This window comes from Anopheles arabiensis, chromosome 2 (assembly GCF_016920715.1).
Source record: "Anopheles arabiensis isolate DONGOLA chromosome 2, AaraD3, whole genome shotgun sequence".
Taxonomy (NCBI): Eukaryota; Metazoa; Arthropoda; class Insecta; order Diptera; family Culicidae; genus Anopheles; species Anopheles arabiensis.
Window position 1 is genome coordinate 70,705,177 of NC_053517.1, and position 21,675 is coordinate 70,726,851.

Here is a 21,675-nt window from a genome sequence, read left to right on the forward strand (position 1 = left end):
TGCAATAATACGCCAAGGATGACCGTTTTCGTTGCGATTGCTGTGTTTATGTAACTCGAACGCACCTTATTGACTATTATTTACGCTACCAAAACAACAAGACGGTTGGGTTTACTCACTGTCCAACTTTTCGGTCATCATCATCGCGTTCAATTCCGACGGAGTGCGAAAGTAGTCTTCTAACAGTAGCACCTTTTTGTCGTTGATTTTATACCTCGACTCTTGCCATGGTAAAACACCACCCGGAGGAACTGGGGTTACCTCTCCCTGCTGAAAGCTGAACTGCTTTGTGACTAGCGGTATTTGTCCCTCGAATACGGCAATATATCTGGAAATTGTTGGATGCAAATAAACTTAAAACATGTTTTAAAATGTCTACCACACATCTACGCACTGCTTATCGTTGCGATATATTCTCAGTGGATAACGGTTCACCATGACACGGATTACGGCATTTATGAGAAAGAAAAATCCTAAAAAGTACAACAAATCCGTCTCGTTTGCCGTTAGTGTAGCGTACTCAATCTCGAACGGAACCACAATGTGATGGAAATCCTTCAAGTAAGTGAACGCACATATTCCACCGATGGCCAGAAAACTAAAAGATGTAACAATGTTGCATGCTGAAAATAAAGAGAAAAGACAATATTTTAATTTAAGAAATAATAAAGGCAGGATTTTGGGTTATGCTTTTGAATCTGCTAAAGGCGAGCTTTTCCACCGTTACCAAACACCTGCGTCAGTTACAACTTTGCAGTTACAAAAAGTAAAGATTTCCAAGATTTCCGAAAAGTAGAAAACTTCAGCCAATTAAGCATTTGAATATGGTTTTGCTTAAATAACAAATTAATATATTTTCTTTTATTTTTTAAATAAAATATTGTAAAGCAAAAGATTGAACAAAAAAGCTCGTTCTGGCGTAGCCAAACAGCGACGTGTAAATGCGGCTTCATCTTTTTGACAGTTGAAGCTTATTTGTAAACAAACTAAACTAATTCCAGCCAGTCGCACGGGCAGCAAAAATTCTGCAAAATGAATATTTTGCCAAAAAAGAGGTGAGAATTATTAAATAATTGCAATAGATCTATAAAAATGGTTAAAATAATTACTGAAAACTCCTCATCCATGGTTTAGATGGCACGTTCGCACCAAAGACAACATTGCTCGGGTCAGGCGAGATGAAGCTAAGGCAGCTGAAGAGGAAAAGGAACGATTACGCCGTGTAGCGCTAGCCGATCAGGAGGCACGGATCAATTTGCTTCGCCAGAAGGCCCGAACCGGTTCAGATAAACCGATAGAGTCCGAAACCGAGGTTCGCGTAACGGCCAAAGAGCACGTTAACTTTTTCAGCGAACTCGAGGAAGGAAAACACGACGGTGTCAAGCGATCGAACGCGGAACACGAGAAGGAAAAGAAGGAGGAGCAGGAAAAGTACGAAAAACAGATTGGCTATCTGACCTATCTGGGGCAGGATACGAACGAAGCGCTCGGCAAGCGGGACTGGTACGATACGGCCCCAAAACGTGCGGAAAGCCTCGATGAACACGGAAAGCCGATAGAAGTTGGTTTAAAAACGAAAAACTATCATGATCCCCTGAACGTTATTCGACGGTACGTACCGAGTGCAAGTTTCAAACTACCCTCGGCTACCTCAGTCTCTAGGCACGCGGAACCGAGCGTTCCATGTCTGGACACCTCTCCGGCAGTACAATCGAAGCCCCAATATGCAGCACTGATTGAGCAAACGGGTCGTAAAGAATCAAGAAAGCGAAAGTTAAGTTCGAGCTCTTCAGATACATCACGCCATTCGAAGAAAAGAAAAAAGAAACATAAGAAGCACAGCGATAAGAAGAAGAAAAAGGAAAAGCGGAAGAAAAAGAAACATAAGAAATCCAGTTCGGACGATGACGAAAGTACCGAGGACGAAGAGGTCGCGAAGGCAAAGAAGGCACAGCTAGAACAGATGCGGAAGCAGCGAATTGCGCGGGAGCGAGAGGAGAAGGAAAGGACGGAGAAGATGCTTGCTAAACTGCGTGGTGAACCGGATCCACCTCTCAAGACACCGAAGGAAGTAGTGCCACAGCATTCGGTGCCTCGTCAGAAGTACAATTCACAGTTCAATCCCGAACTGGCAAAGCAAAATTACGAATAAACCGCTACTCAAGATTCTGTCTTGTGTGACTACTATAATAACCGATTTATTTCCCATTCCGCACCATCTACAGATACTTTCCGAACCACTTGTGATCCACCGGAGACAACCATCGGTGGCAACCGCCGAGATTGTTCTGGATGATGTACTTAAAGTTCCACGGGTTTAGGTTTTCACGTTCCAAACGCTCCTCCTCCGCTTTCATGTTTTCCAACATCTCCTGCGAAACCACCATTGCCTTGAACGGCAGCTTAGGGCACACGATATCGAGAATTTTCTTCGCCTCTACAAATTCTAGCTCTCCCGCCAGCTCCACTATGACGCGCCCACTCTTCACCGGCGTAACGTAGTGATCGATGGCACCTTTACCACCACCCATGCGCTGGCCCTGGCCCTGCTTCGTCACCGGTTGCCACGGTGCCTCGACGCGCCAAATGGCAAACATGCGGCTCGTGTCCATCTTGCGACCGATCGTCAATCGCAACATTTCATAGTGGCCCCATCGTAATCGACCTCCCCCCGTCGCTACTATGCCGTACTGCTTGTGAACGAGCGAATTGTGCACCAGCTCAGGGCCGCGCATCCATTTCAGCTTCTTCTGCATCTTTGGTGCACGGAGATTGCTCGGCAACTGCGGAACTTTGTCCATAAAGCGGAGTTTGGGCTTCTCTGGGATCTGAATATCTGTGGCAAATGGGTAAGCAGATAGTATCAAACGCCCTGTCCGTTTGCTGCAGATAGATCGTACGCTACTCACTGTCATATTTAATCGGTGGAGCAAAAAACTTCATGCCGGCAATCTGCTGACCGTACTGACCATGCAACAAGCCTGCCAAAAAGGGATTGTTTTGATAAAGTTAAAATGGACGGCGTACATTTGTTAGATTTGTATCACCTACCCGAAAGCAATGGTCGCAGCTTTTCACAGTTGGCCAGCATTTTGGACCCAGACTTGCGGGATAATAACAATTACAATTCAATCTAAATGCAGTACAAAAATTGCGTAAACACTCCCGGCCCCTAGCGTGTTTTGATTGAGAATGTAATTTCCCGACTGTCATCTTTAGTTCGATCCCCAGCCACTAGGGGCGTAGCACGTGCATTTGCGCACTGTCAATTAAAGCAGTGATGCCAAACTCAACCAAAACAGATTTGTTTACATTTCATGCAACTTTCGTTGCCGGTTTTTTGTACTTTTGTAAGGAATTTTAGAGTAAGAATATGTTATTATTGCACAACGGCCTCCAAAAATAATTCAAAAATAGACATACGTATTATACGCGCAAAAGTTCGCGTGCATTGCACGATCTCTCGTTTGTGGGCGCATTGCGTAAACAAGCGAATGTGTACTAACTTGTAAGATAGTTCTCCATCGGAGCGCGGTAAATGATGCTAAATCCGGCAGGTATGTTATCTTTCTTCAGGAAATATTCCTCACGTTTTATCACAGCCTTTCGGCATAGTACGGAAGAGGTGAATAAAGTTCGCTGTCTGTCGAAGAAGAAGAACGTGATTTTAGACGATAATTTCAGTGTTCAAATAACATAACTTTTGAAACTTACATCGCCGGTGATGTTATACTTGAAGGTCGTTTGCTCAAGCATAGAATTGGCCACGCTTTGGTCCGTAAACTATGCCCTAAATGCTGAAGAATCATTTTTTCGTCCCGGCTGGTTGCGATTTGTACACAAATGAAGATGCTTTTATTTACGTTTGGCAATTGTCATTCTGACGGCTGACAAAGCAGGAACAACTGATTGTTGTCAAAGACAAACTGTAAACAATCTCTTTTGTACGTGTAGCATCATCACTTGCAAGCCCGGAAAGCCTAGCGCATTAATTTTATCATCAAAATGCGACTCTTTGCCATTACGTGTCTCTTATTTTCGATTGTGACTGTGGTAAGTAGCCAGTATACTGATCCAAATCTATGGCACGTTTCTTAAATCGAATAACATTATGTTCTAGATTGGTGCAGAATTCTCCGCCGAAGATTGCCGGGAGCTGGGGCTTATCAAATCGCAACTGTTTTGTTCGTCGTGTAGTAGCTTAAGCGATTATGGACTGATCGAACTGAAGTAAGCACATTTAGAAGTATCATTGGATCGTTTATTATATATTTTGCCTGTTGCCTTGTATTACAGAGAGCATTGCCTAGAATGTTGCCAAAAGGACACTGAAGCCGATTCAAAGCTGAAGGTGTATCCGGCGGCAGTGCTGGAGGTGTGCACGTGCAAGTTTGGCGCATATCCACAGATTCAGGCGTTCATTAAGAGCGACCGACCGGCCAAGTTTCCCAACCTAACCATCAAGTACGTGCGTGGTTTGGATCCGATCGTGAAGCTAATGGACGAGCAGGGCAATGTGAAGGAAACGCTTTCCATAAACAAATGGAACACCGACACGGTGCAGGAGTTTTTCGAAACACGTTTGGCGAAAGTTGAAGATGACGATTACCTTAAAACGAATCGTGTTTGATGATTTCCGCAAATAAACACATCTCAAACATTCTTCATGCTTATCTAGCCGGGGGGAGATAAAAGCTAGATAAACGAACAAAAAAAAAACGTTTTACAAATTGAGCTATTGTCACCTTATTACCATTTATTAAGAGAACTCCTGACCTATAATGAAAAAAAATTACCACTTACCCGAAACAGTTATTTGATACCGATATATTTACCAGAAAAGATCATCTAAAAATGGAAAACATTAGATTGCCACGTACGTGTCGCGGACTTGCATGTACCCTGTGACACTGTAGATTGGAATTTTCTGGGAATGATCATGCTCTCTCTAAACACTACTCTGAAGTAGTGTTGCGCTCTATGGAACGCACCCACGATTCCGATCCGACTCCGGCAAAATCGGAACCACTAGTTCCGCCAGGAGTCTCCTGAATTTGGAGTCGTCTGAATTCGTTCAAAGTCGGTCGGAGTCGTCCGGTGTCGGACGAAGCCGGTCGGTGCAATGTGTTTGTGGTCAGGCATTTAATTTCTTCATATATTTTTTCCACTTTCGCTTTGCACGTTCTCTTCTTCAAACAATCCTTGCTTACATTGCACGTGAAGGGGTCAGAGGTGACTCATCATCATGATCATAATCATCACAACGCTTGTTTTCTAAGAATAGCAGAAGTTTGAGTAGACAGGATTCGACTGAAGTCGGAGTCCGTATGAAATGCTTGACCAAAAATACTCCGAACAGCCCGGACTTTGGACGACTCGGAGCGATTCTAGTGGGTTGTAGTAGGTGTCCCTATAATATTCTTGAAAAAAACATTAATGGCTCCGGAACCGGCTCCGCACCAACAGCTCAGGACCGGATAGCTCCGAACTAGCGATGGGAAAAATGAAGTTTTTGTCGGAATCGATTCCGGCTAGCTCTGAAGTTTTCTTTAAAAAAAATCCAAATAGAAGGTCCGGCATCAGTTTCCTGAATCGTTACAGGAATCGTCTTCGGAATCAGAATCGGTTTCGGAATCGGAATTGACTCTGAAAGCAGTATCGGCTTCGAGATCGGAGTCGGTTTCGGCACATCGATCAAAATAATCGTTTGGGTCTAATAATGCTACATATTGGTAGTCGCAAAAGCCCAAATGTACATGTAAACTGGAATAAAACTTATTTCAATTCAAGAACTGATTCTCATTCCGGATCCGATTTCGATTCCAGATTGGGAGTCGACTTCGGTATCGACTCCTAAATCTAATCCCGAATTGGTTCCAGAACCAGAATTGATTTCAGTATTGGAATCGGCTCCGAAATTGATTCTGAACACGGAATCGGAATCGGGTAGGTCAAATTCCGAGCTCCCACCACTACTCCGAACCAACGGCTCCGCACTAACGGTTCAAAGGAGACGGCACTAACGCACTATCGATTCTAAGGAGACGGAATTATACGATAGCATAGAAAAAACGAATCTACCTTCTTCCTGCATTTTCCAACGGATTTTCCCGTTTGAAATTTCATTGAAAAGGAATTGTTTCGGTGTATTGTGTTATACTCGGCTCTGGATTAGTGATGGGAAAAATGAAGTTTTTGTCGGAATCGATTCCGGCTAGCTCCGCAGTTTTCTGGAATCGATTCCGGCTAGTAGGTCCGGAATCAGTTTCCGGAATCGATTCCGGAATCGGAATCGACTCCGGAATCGGCTCCAAAGATGATTCCGGAATCGGCTCCGGAATAGGAATCGGTTCCGGAATCGACTCCGGAATCGGCTCCGGAATCGACTCCGGAATCGGTTCCGGAATCGAAGTCGGCTATCGAATCGGAAATGGCTCATAAATTAGAATCGGCTACCAAACGGAGTCAGTTTCGGCATCGCCATAAAAAAGGCGTTTGGGTCCAATCATACTACGTATTGATAACCGCAAAAATCCAAATTTACTTGTAAAAGATCCATTCGCATGGAGATTCCCGGACTGATTTCGCTCCGGAGTCAACACCGGAATCGGCTCCGGAGCCAACTCCGGAATCGGCTCCGAAATCGGCTCCGGAATCGGTTCCGGAATCGGCTCCGGAATTGGCTCCGGAATTGGCTCCGAAATCGGCTCCGGAATCGGCTCCGGAATTGGTTCCGGAATCGGCTCCGGAATCGGCTTCGGAATCGGAATCGATTCCAGCATCGGAATCGGCTCCGGAATTGATTCCCAACACGGAATCGGAATCGGGTAGGTCCGATTCCGAGCTCCCACCACTACTCTGGATCCATTGGTGTAGAGCCGGCTCGGAAGTGTGTCTGGAGCCGAATTCTGGCGTCGGAGCTGCTATTGTCTAACATGGGTTATACAAACTTATAAAATTCTGAAGAATTAGACCACCCATAAGAAATATATCGCACATTTGATGGTCCTTTACAGACATTAATTCTGAACACACGGATGATTGACAATGAATTAATCCAACGTTTTGGACACGAGTCTGGCGAAGGCTGGAAAGATGCTCGAATTGTACCCCCAGTAGAGTGTTCAAAACATCTCGGTGACTGGGATCAATTGAAGATTACGTGCAAATACATAGCTGGTAAAGTAATGGACTGGAGATAATCTGGAGAGCATTTGGGTATCTGGTGTAAAATCTTTTCGGGGTCTGATATTGAGGGGACTGTAGGATTTTTTTTGTTCATACCATTATTGCAGATTATAGGGGATACATTACAAGATTATCCTGCAAAATGAATTAATAAAAAAAAACTCCTACATCTTGTTCCATACAGGGCTTGATCTCTTGATGCTGTTAAATCGTGCGAGTTGACAATTGTACGTCAAAGGACGGTAAAATATACCGTGCAAGAGGAACAATTTCGTCTTTGTCAGGTTTGCAATCATGATAAAAACATTCGCCGAGATTTGTTTAGATAAAGTTTTATAGAGAAATATAGATAGTCCAGAGTTCCTCAGGAATGGCCATGTATGGCTTTCCAGGTGCTAACGTATGTTTCCATTAGACTACCGTGATCATCTCAATTGTTTGTGTTATTTTTTTGTCCATAATGATAAAAAAGTAAAGAAACATTAGCGATTATCAGTGTAGAAGACATCTGCTTTAAAATATGACCTTCTTCCTTCAAGGTTCTGTGATGGGCGTATCTAGCGTTAAAACATTTACACCATTCAAGGTAGGTAATGAACCGGTGCAGCAGTACCTAATAAAAGAGGGAGATAAGGGAAATGGAGAGTAGTGGGGGGAGTGGGGAAGAAGGTAACCGTTTCTATGCTCACTCGAACGCCATGTCCTAAACGTTAGACATGCATGAAAGTCAAATCCATTACGAGAAGACCTCGTGCCTGACGAATTATTCGATGTATCTTAAAGCAGTTAAAATTGAGTCAACAGTATTTGATGACTCATTGCAATATTTACTGTTATGAATGCGGGTATGAAAAGGAGCGAAAGGATGTTTTCTTTCTTCTGTAAAACAGAGAAATTCAAAAGTATTGCTTCAAAACCAACCGATCCGTAAGGCTTTGTTTGAAGCTTCAGGGTAACTAAACATTTCAGCAGAATCAACATTGCAAATTAAAGTTTACTGTAAACTATAGATCGTGTGCGACCGGCTGATAGCACTTAACCCTGCTGCTGGTTGCATGGACGAGGGTGGCATTTTCTCCTGGTTTAAAAATGTGTTGTTTATGTGTGCACAACCAATTATCGAGCCGTTCTTAATTTGTCTATCTCAAAACTGTCCGCGTGTGTGGTTCGCGCTTGATTAGGTGCCATGTGTACATATGATCGCTTCTCGAGAAGAACCAGTTTTAATACTAGAAATTACTCTCTGGTGCCATTTTATCGAACGTCGTATAAATATCACCCGATGCCTCAGATAAGCACATCATTCACGTTTAATCCTCCAAACGATAGACAATGAAGACTTTCGTAAGTATCTGTCAACGACACCTTTGGTGGAAGGTAAATCAATGGTGTTTCTAATAAACTTCTTTCATCGTGTTCAGATGATTTTGGTACTGTGTGCGGCAATCGCTCTGGTTGCTGCCGAGGATAAGAAGGGTCCAGCCACCCATCACGATGTTAAGCAGCAGGAAAGCCACGCTCCGCAGCAGCCAAAGCAGCACGACCAGCACCAACAACACCAACAACAGCAGCACCCAGCATCTCAGCAGCACTCGCTGAAGCAAACCCAGCAGCACCAACAGCCACAGCCGGCACCCCACAAGTATAAGCGTGAAGCACCAAAGGACTCGGCTGCGGGACATTCGACCACCGCTGCACCGAAGGCAACCGTCGATCCGAAACAGCCGTCCGTGCTGCCGGCCATCGTCGGACAGGCCCCGAAAAACAAGCGTGACACTGTAGCTACTCAGCCAGCCGCCGCTGCCCGCCCATCCACCAATGCTCCACCAAAGGCCGCTGCTGCGGGAGCTACCACCAACGGCCAGCAGCGTAAAACCCAGTCCGCCCCGCGTCCTACTGCAAACAAGCAGCAGCAGAGCCGTGATCAGGCATCGAACAAGCCCCAAACGACTGGAAATGCAAAGGTACCGGCTACCGTTAACCAGCCCGCCTCGAACCCGACGACTGCTAACCCCGCGAAGAAGGTTTAAATCACACAAAAGTGGAACTGAACGAATCGAATCGATGACCGATTATTTGTGAAGAAGTGTTTTTTTATTTACACAATGTGTTTTTCTATAAAAAAAATCAAATAAACACACGTTTAACTTGCAATCCAATGTAAATCTAACGGTTTTACTTCCACATTACTGATCCAAGAAAGAATATAACATTCATACAATATAACAATTGAATTAAATAAATTGGAAATTGATGTTTGTTTCAAATAAAAATAATATTATAGCACTTAACATTTAAAACTTTCGTAGATGCATTCCACATTTATGAAGCTGAATGTTATGAAGAAGAATAACGGTATGTCAAATCGTACGAACAAACGACATGCTCAACGTGGGTTCTATGCACCGAGACGTAAATCGCAATAACGTAAACCGACTTTATATTGATAGGAATATAACTCATGTGAACAAGATGCCAGGAACAACTAGAATTGTTATAAATGTGTAAATTAATGTACACACCGTCAATCTAGCCCTGTCATAAGTCACTAATGTTTAATCTATGTACGAGTTCACGAAACGCAAAATAGTTATTCCTGCGTGTGAAACTCTTTACATCCACGATTTGAACACATGGCAAGCATTTTGTTAAGTTGTACGACTTATCAATTGTACCACGGACTAAAAAGAAAAAAAAGGATTAATAATCAAATTGGATCCAAATCGAACCAAACATATCCATGCTCTCCCTACCTATAATACTAAAGGATTTGACTTGATACTTACAGCCAACTTGTGCAGTCACCTATCATTACACCTTATCTAAATTATTCTAAAGTCCTGTTCAGATAAAATTCGATCGCCTAATTCTATATTTAATAGGGTCACCATTGGTGCTATACGAAAGTTTTTTGAAGGTATTGGAGCACACAATACAACCTTGCAAAAGTTTTTACATGTACGTGCTTGTATTTAATAGTTATTAGCGCTAGAGTTGATCACTAGGAAAGTCAAACATGATCCGGGAAGAGACAAATCGAAACTGCTTTAAAATGGAGTTTCCTGGTAAAAAATGTCATATTAACAAAGCATGATCCCATGTCTTCAACAAATAGAAATACTATTTTGCAGATAAATTTGTCAGCATATTGAAGGCTTTAATAACCAATGAAATAATAAATTCAAACATTTCTAAAGAATGGTGCCTGTGTAAATAGAAATACGGCCATATCGGAATGTCTTGTTAATAAATAAATTAAAACAAATAATAATAATACGCCTTAATAAATGAATTTTTCCTACTATCAAGGGTCCGTGGTTCAGTAAAGAACAGACCAGCTGTCATTACAGTTGGGAGGTGTTAAAATGGTACAGTTATGTGGCAATAATTCATCAAAAATTGAAAAAAGGAGAAAACTACTATAAGGCCTTTGCAAATTGCATACTACTGGAGAAAGAAGTTAGATAAGACGATATATCAATTGTGTGGAATCTAATAAAAGGCATCGTAGGATAAATCGTTGCATTCATCTGTACATCAACAATTTTTTTTTGTATTTTGCTATGAAATGGAAATAAAATACCTTTCTTTTGATGTCCAAATCAATTTTCTATGTCGAAAATTGCTTGATATACCTCATGTACCAAGTGACCAAATTCTAAAGGAAAAGGTCTTAAACAGCGTGAATTTCATCCAACACATGTCTTGATCCTGGATATTAAAGGATCGGCAGAGATCTGGGCCGAATTTGGTGTAAAGGTCTTGACTATTCAGAACTGCTCAGAGTGTGGTCTTATCCGTTTTTAAGATTCTCAAACTGATTTTGTACCAATTCTACATACGTTGAGAAGTAAGTTCTACAAACGTAAGTTTCTCAAAAGCACTAATGAGTGCTTGAGAAAATGAGCGTTGAGAATGCTTTACACCTTCTCCTAACTTTGAAGTTTTCTTCTGGTTAGCTTAGCATCTCAGCAAGTATCTTAGTCCATCTGAGATTGTTTTGGTCACAAATGGGTTTGACTATCAATGACTACCCCCCCTCGATAAACCACCAAAATCAGGATATAGTTTCGATACATCGAGATGATCATTGCAAGCGCATCTGGAGCTCAATCCACACAAAAATTCAACCCATCATTTGCATGATCAGTCGTACATAGGTACTGTCAATCATATGTTTATTATTTTACTTCCTTCCCCTGATCATTAGCAGAGCCCTTGGAGGGAACCTCATGGCTGACATTGAACCGTTGAATAATGAAAATATTTCTTTTCTAGAGGTGTGAATTTTACACTTCGTAACCTTCACGAATCAAACAGTAGTAACGACCCACGAAGCATCATGGTATTGTCAATAGCAGTGTACATCAAAATAATTGTGAATGATGTAGCTCTAAACTAATAGGAAAACATGGTAAGAAATAGGAGCTATTTGTAGCTGCCTTTGACCAACTGAACCCGAAATAAATGACCACTTCGGGAATGGATTTGAGCGGTGTTAACAGCGTAAATTGAAATGAATATAGCATTTAAAGCATTATCTTTTGTATTTATAGCATGAATAGGATTAATAAAAACATATTTGATTAAGTATTTGATGGTCTTAGTTAGCCGGTCTCGTAGTACCATCGTCAACTCGTACAACTTTAATAACATGCCCGTCATGGGTTCAAGCCCCAAATAAACCGTGCCGCCATACGAAGGACTGATTACTCTGCTATGGGGCGTAATCCATAAGTCACTGAAAGCCAAGCCCACAAGTGGTATACAGGCAGAGGCAAGCCTTGACCGACGACAGTTGTTTAGCCAAAAAGAAGAAGATTTGATGATGAATTAGATTATTTTAATCAATCATCAAAAACATGATTTAATAGCCACAACGCGGTCACGTCGGTCTAATAATACATGCTAGGCATTTCGGGTGAGAAACGATCAGCATTTGGATTTGTTAGGGAATGGTGCTTCTATACATTAGATAGTTACAACTGTGATTATAAATGTATACATAAATATAAACATTTTTTCAGCTAAATAATTTGTTTAAGCAATATCAACTATCTGGCGCTGCACATCAAGAAAGTATCGTTGACAATTTCGAAAGATTTGCGATTCGGTGAAGTAACATTATGCTGTTGCAATTCAAACACGCAGCATTTGTTATCGTAAACCATTGCATAACAATAAAGTATGTCAAAGCGATTTTTGGTTGCCAAAAAAACACACACTTTAAACAAGAATCGTACTCACGAACCGGCATTGTGACCTCGCGCTTTGGACGAAAACACAACAAACAGTCGGCATTGAGCAGATTTGAGTTACTCATCGATTACCACTAGGCAAGAGGAAGTGATAATCGGCCGTGTTTTACTCTTTCACTTATCTGCCGTGCCGTGAATACCTACGGGGAGAAGCTGGGGCCGCCGGTCCGAACGATGCGCCGTTGTCAGATGCGAATTAGTTAAGTACATATCAATTCAGGGTAATTCCTCGGCTTCTATTGCTCCACTGTCTCCCTCTATACCGTACCGTAGTGGAAGGTGCAAATGGCGCGTTGGCATACGAATGTGTAAAAAACCGCGCGATGTATATAAGAGCGAACATTGGCATCATATCATCGCTCGCTTGCTATCGAACACATTGCCACCGGCGTTACCATACGTTGAACTGCGAGAAAATGATTAAATTTGTAAGTAATGTCTGTCATTTAAATTAACAGCAACATAATTCAATTCATGTGTTTTTCTTTTGTTTCTTTTAAAGCTTTGCCTATTTGCATTCCTTGCCGCAAGCTGTCTAGCTTTGCCGGTAGAAGACCATCCTAAATTATCTCGCCCTTCACCCATCAATCCGGATGTTGCCAGCGATCCAAAGCCAACCGAATTGAAGGAACTTTCCCCGGCGTCCTCCTCCACCACCGAGAGTCACATCCAAAAGGTCCCAGCGTCTGGAGTAAAGCTTAGCATTGAAGTAGCAAAAAACGAGGCGACAACCTCCACTAGCCCCAGCACGGACACTGAACAGACCACTAAGAACAATCCGAAACGTTCGGTAGAATCGGATTCAAGCGCATCCACTACCACGGCCGCAAACCATCCTGCATTCCGGCGCAATCAGCCTTCTACCACGACGGAACAGCCCAGCAGTACCACCGGAAGCAGTTCCACCTCCAGCCCAGTTTCAGTGAAAACTCCGATTGCTACGACGACGTCCAGGACAAAGCGTGAGGTCGCCGTCACTGCCGCCACTGCCAGCAGCAGTGCAGGTACTACTGCGGCAAAACGCACAACCACTGTCGCCCCAGCCACATCCAGTGATGATAAGGAAGGGCCTCACTTTGTGCGACCGGTCCCGGTGGATCAGATACTGAAAAATTTCAACCTCTCGGAAAAGTCTACCGGTTCAGCTGCTACTGTACAACAGCCGAAACCGGAGCAGTCTAAGGACGAACAGAAATCGGATGAAAGTTTCGAGGAAGCATCCGAGCACCGAAAGGAAGAGTCGGAGCAAAAGACGCACCAACAGACGCATCCCGTCATCCGACAGCAGGGTGCATAATGAAACTGTATAGTATTGCTTTAATCTGTTGTTCTCTGTTTATGTTTAACGTTTTAATCAAATAAAAAGCTGCAGCATGTATGCTTAACGATTTAAAAATTCAAGTGTTATTTGTTTCCCTCTTGCTCAATTCATATCTATCTATGTATCTATTTATTTCATATATTTATTTCCGACGGACCATCGTGTCTAATCGGCAACCTTATAATTAAATTAAGGAGTATATAAATAGACCTGTAGTTATAAGCAAGCATTAAATGTGACTTAGACGCAATTGCTCCTTGAACGTAGATGAAGACATACTAAAATCGAACAAATCTAACACTTCATTGAACTCGAGGGACATACGTATAATAGGGTGTCCCTGGCTATGGTTGTTGCGGGTACGCGGTACACGGAGATGGAAAATAGATCTAAGAATCCGACAGGGAGCGAACAAATTGATGCTGGCTAGTAATGCCGGGGAATCGATCTTTCCGTTAAGGAGCCGGAATATAAAAAGGCATTGAGCGTTTTTACGTCGAGAGCAGAGTGGCTCAAGTCCGAGAAGTAGACACCGCTGATGGTAGAAGGGCCGAGCGTGGTGGGATTGCCATGGAAGGAGTCGAACCGCGTACCTGGTGATTCTCCGTTGAATGGCTTCGAGGCGATTGATGTCACCAACGCCAAGCGGGCACCAGATCGGGCTGCAGTACGCCAGGCACGACCTTACGATGGCACAGAAGATCGACTTGACGCACATGGGATCGGTAAACTCACTACAGATCCGCGTAATTAGACCGAGTAGCTGATTTCCCTTCGCAACAACGCTATCAATGTGAGGGCGAAATGACATCTTCTGATCGAGTAGCACCCCCAGAGATCACGGATACATGTCGTGCGAACCAAAGCCGTGTTGAGCATAGTGTATGTAAACGAGATAGGGTAAATTCAATCGCAGAAGAAACACATTGACAATACGGCACGTGCATTTTTAGCTTTCTTTCACATAACGGAAGTAAAACGCGCATTGAATGACATTTGATACATTTTACAATTTGTTCGCTAATCATTGTTTTTCTTCATTTATCAAGGTTTCCACTGTTCCATATTTGCTCATTACAAGTTCCTGCCCTTTACACGCACAAAAGCTTGTCCTTTGAAGGAGTTTTAAGATTGTGTTGGTTGTTATTCTTTTCATGGATGAAGTATTATTATCATAAGGTATTCAATATGCATGACATGTCTTTAATGCGTGTGATTTGTTTCCGTATGTATATATAATGTGTGTATATATATATTTACTTTTGTATGAATATGAATGTAGGTGTGTTTCGAATGAATGTGTTACCTATCTCTGGTTTTAGCTCATGCTTTTTTGAGTGGTGCAGCACGCTTTCTAAAAATATAAGAATATATTGTATGTATTTGTATATGTTATGGTCTTATACGTTTCTCGCCACATGTTGGCGATTTGCTTTTCTCTTTTCTTTTTTTTAATACAACTCTGCCGTTCTTCGGTTGCTCCTTTTGACTTTACGTACTGCTTGCTTGCTTTCCCGATGTTGAGATGTTATTGTAATTCTAAGTAGCTTTGAATTTTACTCTCGTTTTGATTATGGTGTACAGTTTTGCATTTTTAAGTTATGTTATCTTTCGTTTTTTGATTTCGCCACTATTTGCACATCCAATCACTGGCGTTAAATTAATTATCGTTCTCAAAAAACAAACCAAAAATGCAAGTAATACGTAATAGTGTGATTTTGCGCCCGACCGACACACGTTCTATTGGGGAGTGGTACAGTATTACGTAAGTTTTGTTTTATTTCTTTACAGATAGCTTCGAAAACATCACCGGACAGAGTAACACACCGAATAAATCACTAGCGCACATATGTTATTATGACTGAATGCTCACCACTCCCGTTGCTTTATCACCTTATTTTGCAATAAAAATCGAAATTGTTTGCCCGCTAATTGATTTCTTATCCCTCTGACACACACAGATTCGCGCGCTTCATCACTTTCGTGGGTACGGTAGTGCGCCGCATCATCGACTATAGTACTGGTGCAGGCGCGCGCGCTTGTTCGTGGTGGTGCTGCTGGTGTGTTGCATAAAACCTATTCCTATTTACTACAATAAAATGGAAGTTTAACGAGATTTTCGATTTCAAATAAAATATTAAAATAAAACCCATTTGGATTCCGCACATCGGTTTACACCCCGTGCGCCTTCTCCATCACACCTCCCTGTTAAGCGTTGTATTCACCACCGCTCTGCTCTCACACACGCTTTTCTATTTACGAATACGTTAAAATCTAATGATAATAATGTAACCATTTACGACTAGCATTTTGCAGCGTTCTCGACCGTAGTACGGCTGTAACGCACACGAGGAGAGCGATTTTTATAACTTCTAGACAGTACCATTGTTCACACGACATGCTACGGTTGCTAACATGCTTCCTAGCGGCACACCTAGCTGATCGGAAGAGCATAAGGTGAAGTGTGAACGAAAGTATATGTATAAGTTTCACAACTCACGTTCTCGGGTTGTTTCCGAGTCCCAATCAGACTCACACACAGTAAAAAGCGTCTAGAGCTATCGTAGTTCTATCTTTTCCCGTTCCTGTTACCCAGTGGTAGGTAAATAAGTTAACTGTCAACTTAAAATAAACTGAAACTATTTCTTATTTCCCCGATGCATAAAATGCAACCAGCGCGCGGATTATCTCATGTTGCAAGCGAATTGTCATCTACCCTTTACAAACGACGGTACGGTTGATGAAAGGGAAAGCGAAAGTCTTAAGCTCTTTGGCTTAACGTTGAATATTAAAATATGTATGATAATCACTTATTGCCATTTACTGTTGTTTGAGAAACACTTCGCGCATAGCTAGTAAGAGAGAGAGAGAGAGTAAGGTGCCTCTCCAGGCGTAGCTGTATCTCTGTTCGTTAATACATCCCCAAATAGTAGATCGTTCCGGAAAAGTGTAACACCACATTTCCGAACTTTCCGATGTTTTTTTTTTATTATTTTTTGGTATTAGAGCCAAGCACATCTTACTGGTGCTGTAGTTGCATTAAATTACGGCATATATTCACAGTCGCAACAGTGTTAATGTGTTGAAAATTTAACATTTTCAACTATAATGATCAAATGGTCCACCGGCATTTTGCGATCGATGATCGGTCTCTCTCTGTGCCACAGGTGTGCTTGTTTTTACATGCTTAGAAACTTAAACGTTTTACAGTCTTCTACGGTTTTGCCTGGCTTCAAGCCAAAGCAGTATTCAGTGTATGGGTGTTTTCTGGTTTAAAAACTATCACTAACAATGCCTTAAAATTGGTTTCACTTTTGCACACTGTGTTTTGCTTCGTTATCCATATGGTTTTTGCCTGATCATCGATCTCGATAATGTTTTGCAAAACTAAAACATGTAACGGAGACGTTTAAAATCGTTACTCGTACATAAATCCCTGCGTCAACCATTCTATTAATTTAACTCGCAAACAAAAGTACTGTTGGACTGTATACAACCGAAGATGAACATACTGCAAACACGTAACGTGCTCATACTTCGCCCCTTATGCTTCGTAAACAATAAAACTATGGAAAGCCGGAAATACAATAACTTTCTTCATTGTGGCGTATGCTCTCCTGTTATTTTTTGTTTTAATTTACGCGACATTTTTTTTGGCAAATTCATTGAGCATAGTAATAGTATCAGTGATGCTGATTCTTGTTTCATAGATGTGTTTTGGTTGTTGTTGTTGTTTAATTACTTTCTTTATAATTTGTTTTTGGAATTAATTCTGTCTCAAACGTGTTTGCATTGATATTTTCGACCAGACAATCAGTACGACTGCCTGTGTTTCATTCGTTGGATTGTTTCGCTCGGGATGGATACAGCTATCCTTTTGTCTACTGCAAAGATCCGTTTTCCATTCGTCTTTCTTCCAACTGTTAACTGCATGATAGTTATCTATTTCAAATGTTTTGGTTGGTTTCAATGTATTTTACTCAATCATACATACACAAATGGGTAAGATATTAGAATAGTGTGTACATATAGACCTACGTTAACATTAAAGTCCTGTGGAAAACCGCTTATTTTGCAATACTTCGCTCCCAGTTAAGAATGAAAACGGTGTTCCAACGTACAAAATCAATCCAACCGAAGCTGATGGACCGCCTGACTAAATCTTACACGAGATGGCTCTCGTTAAAGCAAACATGTGTACGTATAATTTCCATTGGCCAATCATCATCAACTTGAGCTCAAGTTAACTTCGTTGGTGTAAGAAACAGATCGTCACCAGCGAGGATTAAATGTGAAATAAAGAAAGAGAAAAATCAAAACTAAGCTCATTAACCCTTCTCCTCGATTAACGTGGAGGGGGGAATTATGAAGCCAAACCCCTGGTGCGGAATTTGTGCCAATTAAAACCATCATCCCAAATTCCTACGAAATGACTCTTATTAAACGCATTTCAAAAACTGAGGCATCTCCAAAAAAATACAAAAATAAAGAACCACCTATTAGAATGATTCATCGAAATCAACCAACTTTACTTGAAATTACCTGTGCAAGGCATTTGATATCTGCTTCAGCGATTGGCCGACTTCTTGGACGAGTTTTTCGTTGTCTTGAACGTTCTTGTTACTAGCGGACCGTAACGAACGAGCCTGATTTTCCACCCGTGTGACTAGCTCTCGGAAGTGAAATTTGGCGTGCGGTGGCAGACTTTCGTTGTCGGCAAAGGTAACACAGCTAGACTGTAGCGAATTGAGCCGATCACTCAGTGCTAGCCACTGAGAGGCGGAAATGTTACCGACCGGCTGTTTCAAGCTGGTCTGCAACAGCTGCACTAGCTCCAGGATGGACTCACGCCCACCTGCTGATGGCGTAGCGGAACCAGTCGTCGACGCGGGCTTGTCTGATTGCTGAATAATGCTGCTGCTGTCGTTTGATTTTGCGTAAATATTACTCGTATTGGACGTACCACCACCACCAACACTTGAGCCCGTTGCAGATGCCACTGTGGACGATGCCGTTTGCATCATATTTTGTACCGGTGTCGCGTAAATGGAAGCAAACTTGGATGGCTTCATAGGGACGGCCGGTTTCTTGTTGCTGCCCAATGTACCCGTCGAAACGCATCCCGCCGGTCCGGCATTCGCTTGTTGCAGCTGCTCTTGCTGCTGCTGTTGCTGCTGAGTTGCATCGTGACCCCCTCCTACGGAGCCATCCTCCGCTTCCACGTTGTTGTTCATTTTCGGTACCATATTTGCCACGCTCTTTGTTCCTAGCTTGGGGCTGAGCTGTGCGCTCAACGGATCACTCGGCGATTCCTTCGCTTCCCACAGCTTTTTCAGGCTGCTAATACTGCCTGTGCTTTTGCGTTTACCGTCCCCGTCCTCGCCACCTGCTCCGCTGCTGCCTGTTGACAGATTATCTCCGCTACCACCGCCGCTGTCCACCTTGAGCGAGTTCCCTTCCAGACTTTCGCGCTTCCGATCGTCACTCAGCTCAATCTTGATTTCAGTCTTTTTCAGCTCGATCACCTTGTTGCTGTCGATCGGGGCTGTACCCGTGACGATCGTGGACGCGACATTCGTTTTCTTCAGCTTCAGCGAGTTGAGCTCGTTATTCTCTAGGAGTAACTTGTTGCTGGAGTCCATACTGTTCTTGCCGGAAATGCTGGTTCCGTTTCGAACTACCATCGGCGTTCCCGTCTCACCCTTCTTCGCCGACCGATGGTTTTCGTTCTCCGACGAGGAGGACGAAGCAGAATTATCATTATTGTTCAGGATGTTGCCATTACTATTATTGCTGGATGCGGTGGTGTTGAAGTTGTTGTTGTGAATACTCTGCAGACTGTTGCCCCCCGCTTGGTGCTTGTTATTATTGTCCACATTCGACGTCGGGGGGTCGACAGACTCACCCCCGCCGCTGCCGCCATTACTTGACACCTCCGTATTGTTTTGATCCACCTTGCGTAGTCTGGACTTGAAATCGATAATGCCTCCCGTGCTCTCCTCTTTCTTCGCCGGCTGGGCTGGTGCTCTTTTCGCTGTATCTACTTTCTTCAGCTGAGCTTTGAAGGGCGGCTGCGGTACGCCGGAGGCAGCGTTGGTGGCAGCACTGTAATTGTCATTAGCCGCTGCATTGGTAGATGGCAGGATGGTCGATTTTGACATCGACACCGGTTTGCGAAGCGAGCTAACGTCCGAGGACTTGTAATGGGAGATTGGCTGCTGCTGCTGGTGGTGCTGTGGTTCCTGCGCGGTCGTTAGTGGCGAGGGCGCCTTTGGTAAATGCATCGATTCCGCCAGCTCACTGACTAATTGTGATGCTGGATCGGAGGTGCCGTGCAGTGGACCGGCAGTTCGTTTACCCCCGACGACGTCACCCTGTAAACACTTTGGCACATTCGTTACACGTTTCGGGTCCGCTTTCAAGTCCTTCGCGGGTGGTGGCGGTGGAATGGGAAGCGAGGACGGATCTCCCACGGTATTGATCATGGCATCAGCCGGACTGCCGAGTGAGCTGCACGAATCAGTGGAAGGTTCGCGTTTGCGCAAGCTTACGCCAAAGCGCGTGCTAGCCTCTTCGACGCTCGGTTCCGTGTTGCGCACATCGTTCGAGGGGGCGATCGATTTTTCCAACATGCCTCCTGACCCTCCTCCTCCTCCTCCTCCTCGTTGATCAAGCGGCATATCAAACTCCTCCGGGGGCGGCGGAAGATCCACCGGCGGTGGCGGAAACTCGAGATCGGCTAGCGTCGGCTGGACTGCTCGCTTAGGACTATTGTTTCCAACCGACCCGCGGAAGGAGGAGAACGTCATCATCGAACCGTCCGTAGTCGTTCGATGGCGTTGCAGTTTTGAAAGACTAGCTGTGGCCGAGTTGGACATGGTGACCCCACTCGAGGAGTTGCTTCGTATCATCTGTGGTTGTGCTTTGATTGCCGCTGCGTTTCGCTGCGCTAGTATACTGTTCGATATCGCATTCGCCGCTGCCATTGGCGGAGGCGGCGGTTCCGAAACCAGTGCCATGTTTGGATTCATGCCCATCTGCATTGGTGCCGCACCAGGCGGAGGCCCGACGACATGTTGCTGCTGCGGCTGCTGGTGCTGAGGTAACTGCTGCTGTTGCACCGCCGGTTGGCCCTGCTGAATAACAGTGCCATCGCTTTGGCGCAACGATTCGAGGTACGCTCCTATTCGCGCATCCTTGGGCAGCGTACCGTATCTGTTGATGGCTTTCTTGACGTTCTGCACCTCAAGCGCACCTACTATCGGTGGCTGTCCAGTCCCTAACACTGGCGTACACGGTTGACCTCCCGGGCCGGGCGGTAGTTGATCACGGCGTGCTTGCTGGGGCAGGCGTTTGCTGCCCCGTGTTTCCAGCCCTCTATTGCCCATGATCGGGGCGCGCTTGAATGAACTTTGCTGGGGAGTTTTCTGAAACCCAACTGGTTCCGGATTGTCTGTATCGGTGTCCGGAGTGACCTCGGTTTGCTCATTCTCGGAATCAGTTGCCCGATTCATTAGGTTTGCCATATCACGGGAAAATCCTAAAATAAAAATTCCGTCAGTTAGTTACGACATAAACGTTCAACAGTGATTATCGCTTGGAGTTAGTTTCTCAACCATCGAAAAGCTTGTTAGTTTAGCATTTAATGCGGTAGTCACAAACATACTGGATACAATTTTAGTTCAAATTTGGTTACCTTTAAAATCATAAAAAATCTTTAGACTCGTAACACGATTCGTGAGCTTATTATGGTTGCGGTTTAAAATAAATTCCTAATTGAAAGCACAAATATTCACATTGTTTAGTAAAAAAGTTAACACACAATCACTGTTAACGGTTGGGTTAAATTTTTCAATTGGTCAATGCAATCGAAAGCTTTCAAGAAATTTTATCGTGGTAGCAATAAAT

At 43.5% G+C, this 21,675-nt stretch overlaps 7 protein-coding genes across 11 annotated transcripts in view; 4 read left to right on the plus strand and 3 right to left on the minus strand.

Annotated features, from left to right (window-relative positions):
- Positions 1 to 25: 25 nt before the first annotated feature.
- Positions 26 to 3,836, minus strand: LOC120897995. Its single transcript, XM_040303261.1, has 4 exons — positions 3,715 to 3,836; positions 3,507 to 3,643; positions 395 to 623; positions 26 to 328 (listed from the first exon to the last, which is right to left on the minus strand). Exons 1-4 carry the CDS (start codon positions 3,807 to 3,809, stop codon positions 112 to 114), a joined length of 678 nt encoding a protein of 225 aa, XP_040159195.1. The 5' UTR covers positions 3,810 to 3,836; the 3' UTR covers positions 26 to 111.
- Positions 962 to 2,193, plus strand: LOC120897992 (leukocyte receptor cluster member 1 homolog). The gene is made up of 2 exons (XM_040303259.1): positions 962 to 1,055; positions 1,135 to 2,193. Exons 1-2 carry the CDS (start codon positions 1,033 to 1,035, stop codon positions 2,150 to 2,152), a joined length of 1,041 nt encoding a protein of 346 aa, XP_040159193.1. The 5' UTR covers positions 962 to 1,032; the 3' UTR covers positions 2,153 to 2,193.
- Positions 2,167 to 3,224, minus strand: LOC120897994 (39S ribosomal protein L16, mitochondrial). The gene is made up of 3 exons (XM_040303260.1): positions 3,052 to 3,224; positions 2,910 to 2,981; positions 2,167 to 2,836 (listed from the first exon to the last, which is right to left on the minus strand). Exons 1-3 carry the CDS (start codon positions 3,089 to 3,091, stop codon positions 2,220 to 2,222), a joined length of 729 nt encoding a protein of 242 aa, XP_040159194.1. The 5' UTR covers positions 3,092 to 3,224; the 3' UTR covers positions 2,167 to 2,219.
- Positions 3,837 to 3,912: 76 nt separating the features above from the next.
- Positions 3,913 to 4,662, plus strand: LOC120897996 (selenoprotein F). Its single transcript, XM_040303262.1, has 3 exons — positions 3,913 to 4,053; positions 4,121 to 4,230; positions 4,297 to 4,662. Exons 1-3 carry the CDS (start codon positions 4,006 to 4,008, stop codon positions 4,628 to 4,630), a joined length of 492 nt encoding a protein of 163 aa, XP_040159196.1. The 5' UTR covers positions 3,913 to 4,005; the 3' UTR covers positions 4,631 to 4,662.
- Positions 4,663 to 8,399: 3,737 nt separating this feature from the next.
- Positions 8,400 to 9,353, plus strand: LOC120897152 (general transcriptional corepressor trfA-like). The gene is made up of 2 exons (XM_040301809.1): positions 8,400 to 8,532; positions 8,610 to 9,353. Exons 1-2 carry the CDS (start codon positions 8,521 to 8,523, stop codon positions 9,216 to 9,218), a joined length of 621 nt encoding a protein of 206 aa, XP_040157743.1. The 5' UTR covers positions 8,400 to 8,520; the 3' UTR covers positions 9,219 to 9,353.
- A 3,408-nt stretch (positions 9,354 to 12,761) lies between these two features.
- LOC120897037 (cell wall integrity and stress response component 4-like) lies at positions 12,762 to 13,842 on the plus strand. The gene is made up of 2 exons (XM_040301643.1): positions 12,762 to 12,874; positions 12,949 to 13,842. Exons 1-2 carry the CDS (start codon positions 12,770 to 12,772, stop codon positions 13,741 to 13,743), a joined length of 900 nt encoding a protein of 299 aa, XP_040157577.1. The 5' UTR covers positions 12,762 to 12,769; the 3' UTR covers positions 13,744 to 13,842.
- Positions 13,843 to 14,757: 915 nt separating this feature from the next.
- LOC120908387 (tyrosine-protein kinase Abl) overlaps positions 14,758 to 21,675 on the minus strand; it is a 28,181-nt gene continuing 21,263 nt past the window's right edge. For all 5 annotated transcript variants that reach the window (XM_040319326.1, XM_040319327.1, XM_040319331.1 and 2 more), the window contains exon 8: positions 14,758 to 21,307. In XM_040319326.1, the coding sequence (XP_040175260.1) occupies positions 18,306 to 21,307 (3,002 nt within the window). In that variant the 3' untranslated portion in view covers positions 14,758 to 18,305. The remainder of the gene's footprint in view (positions 21,308 to 21,675) is intronic.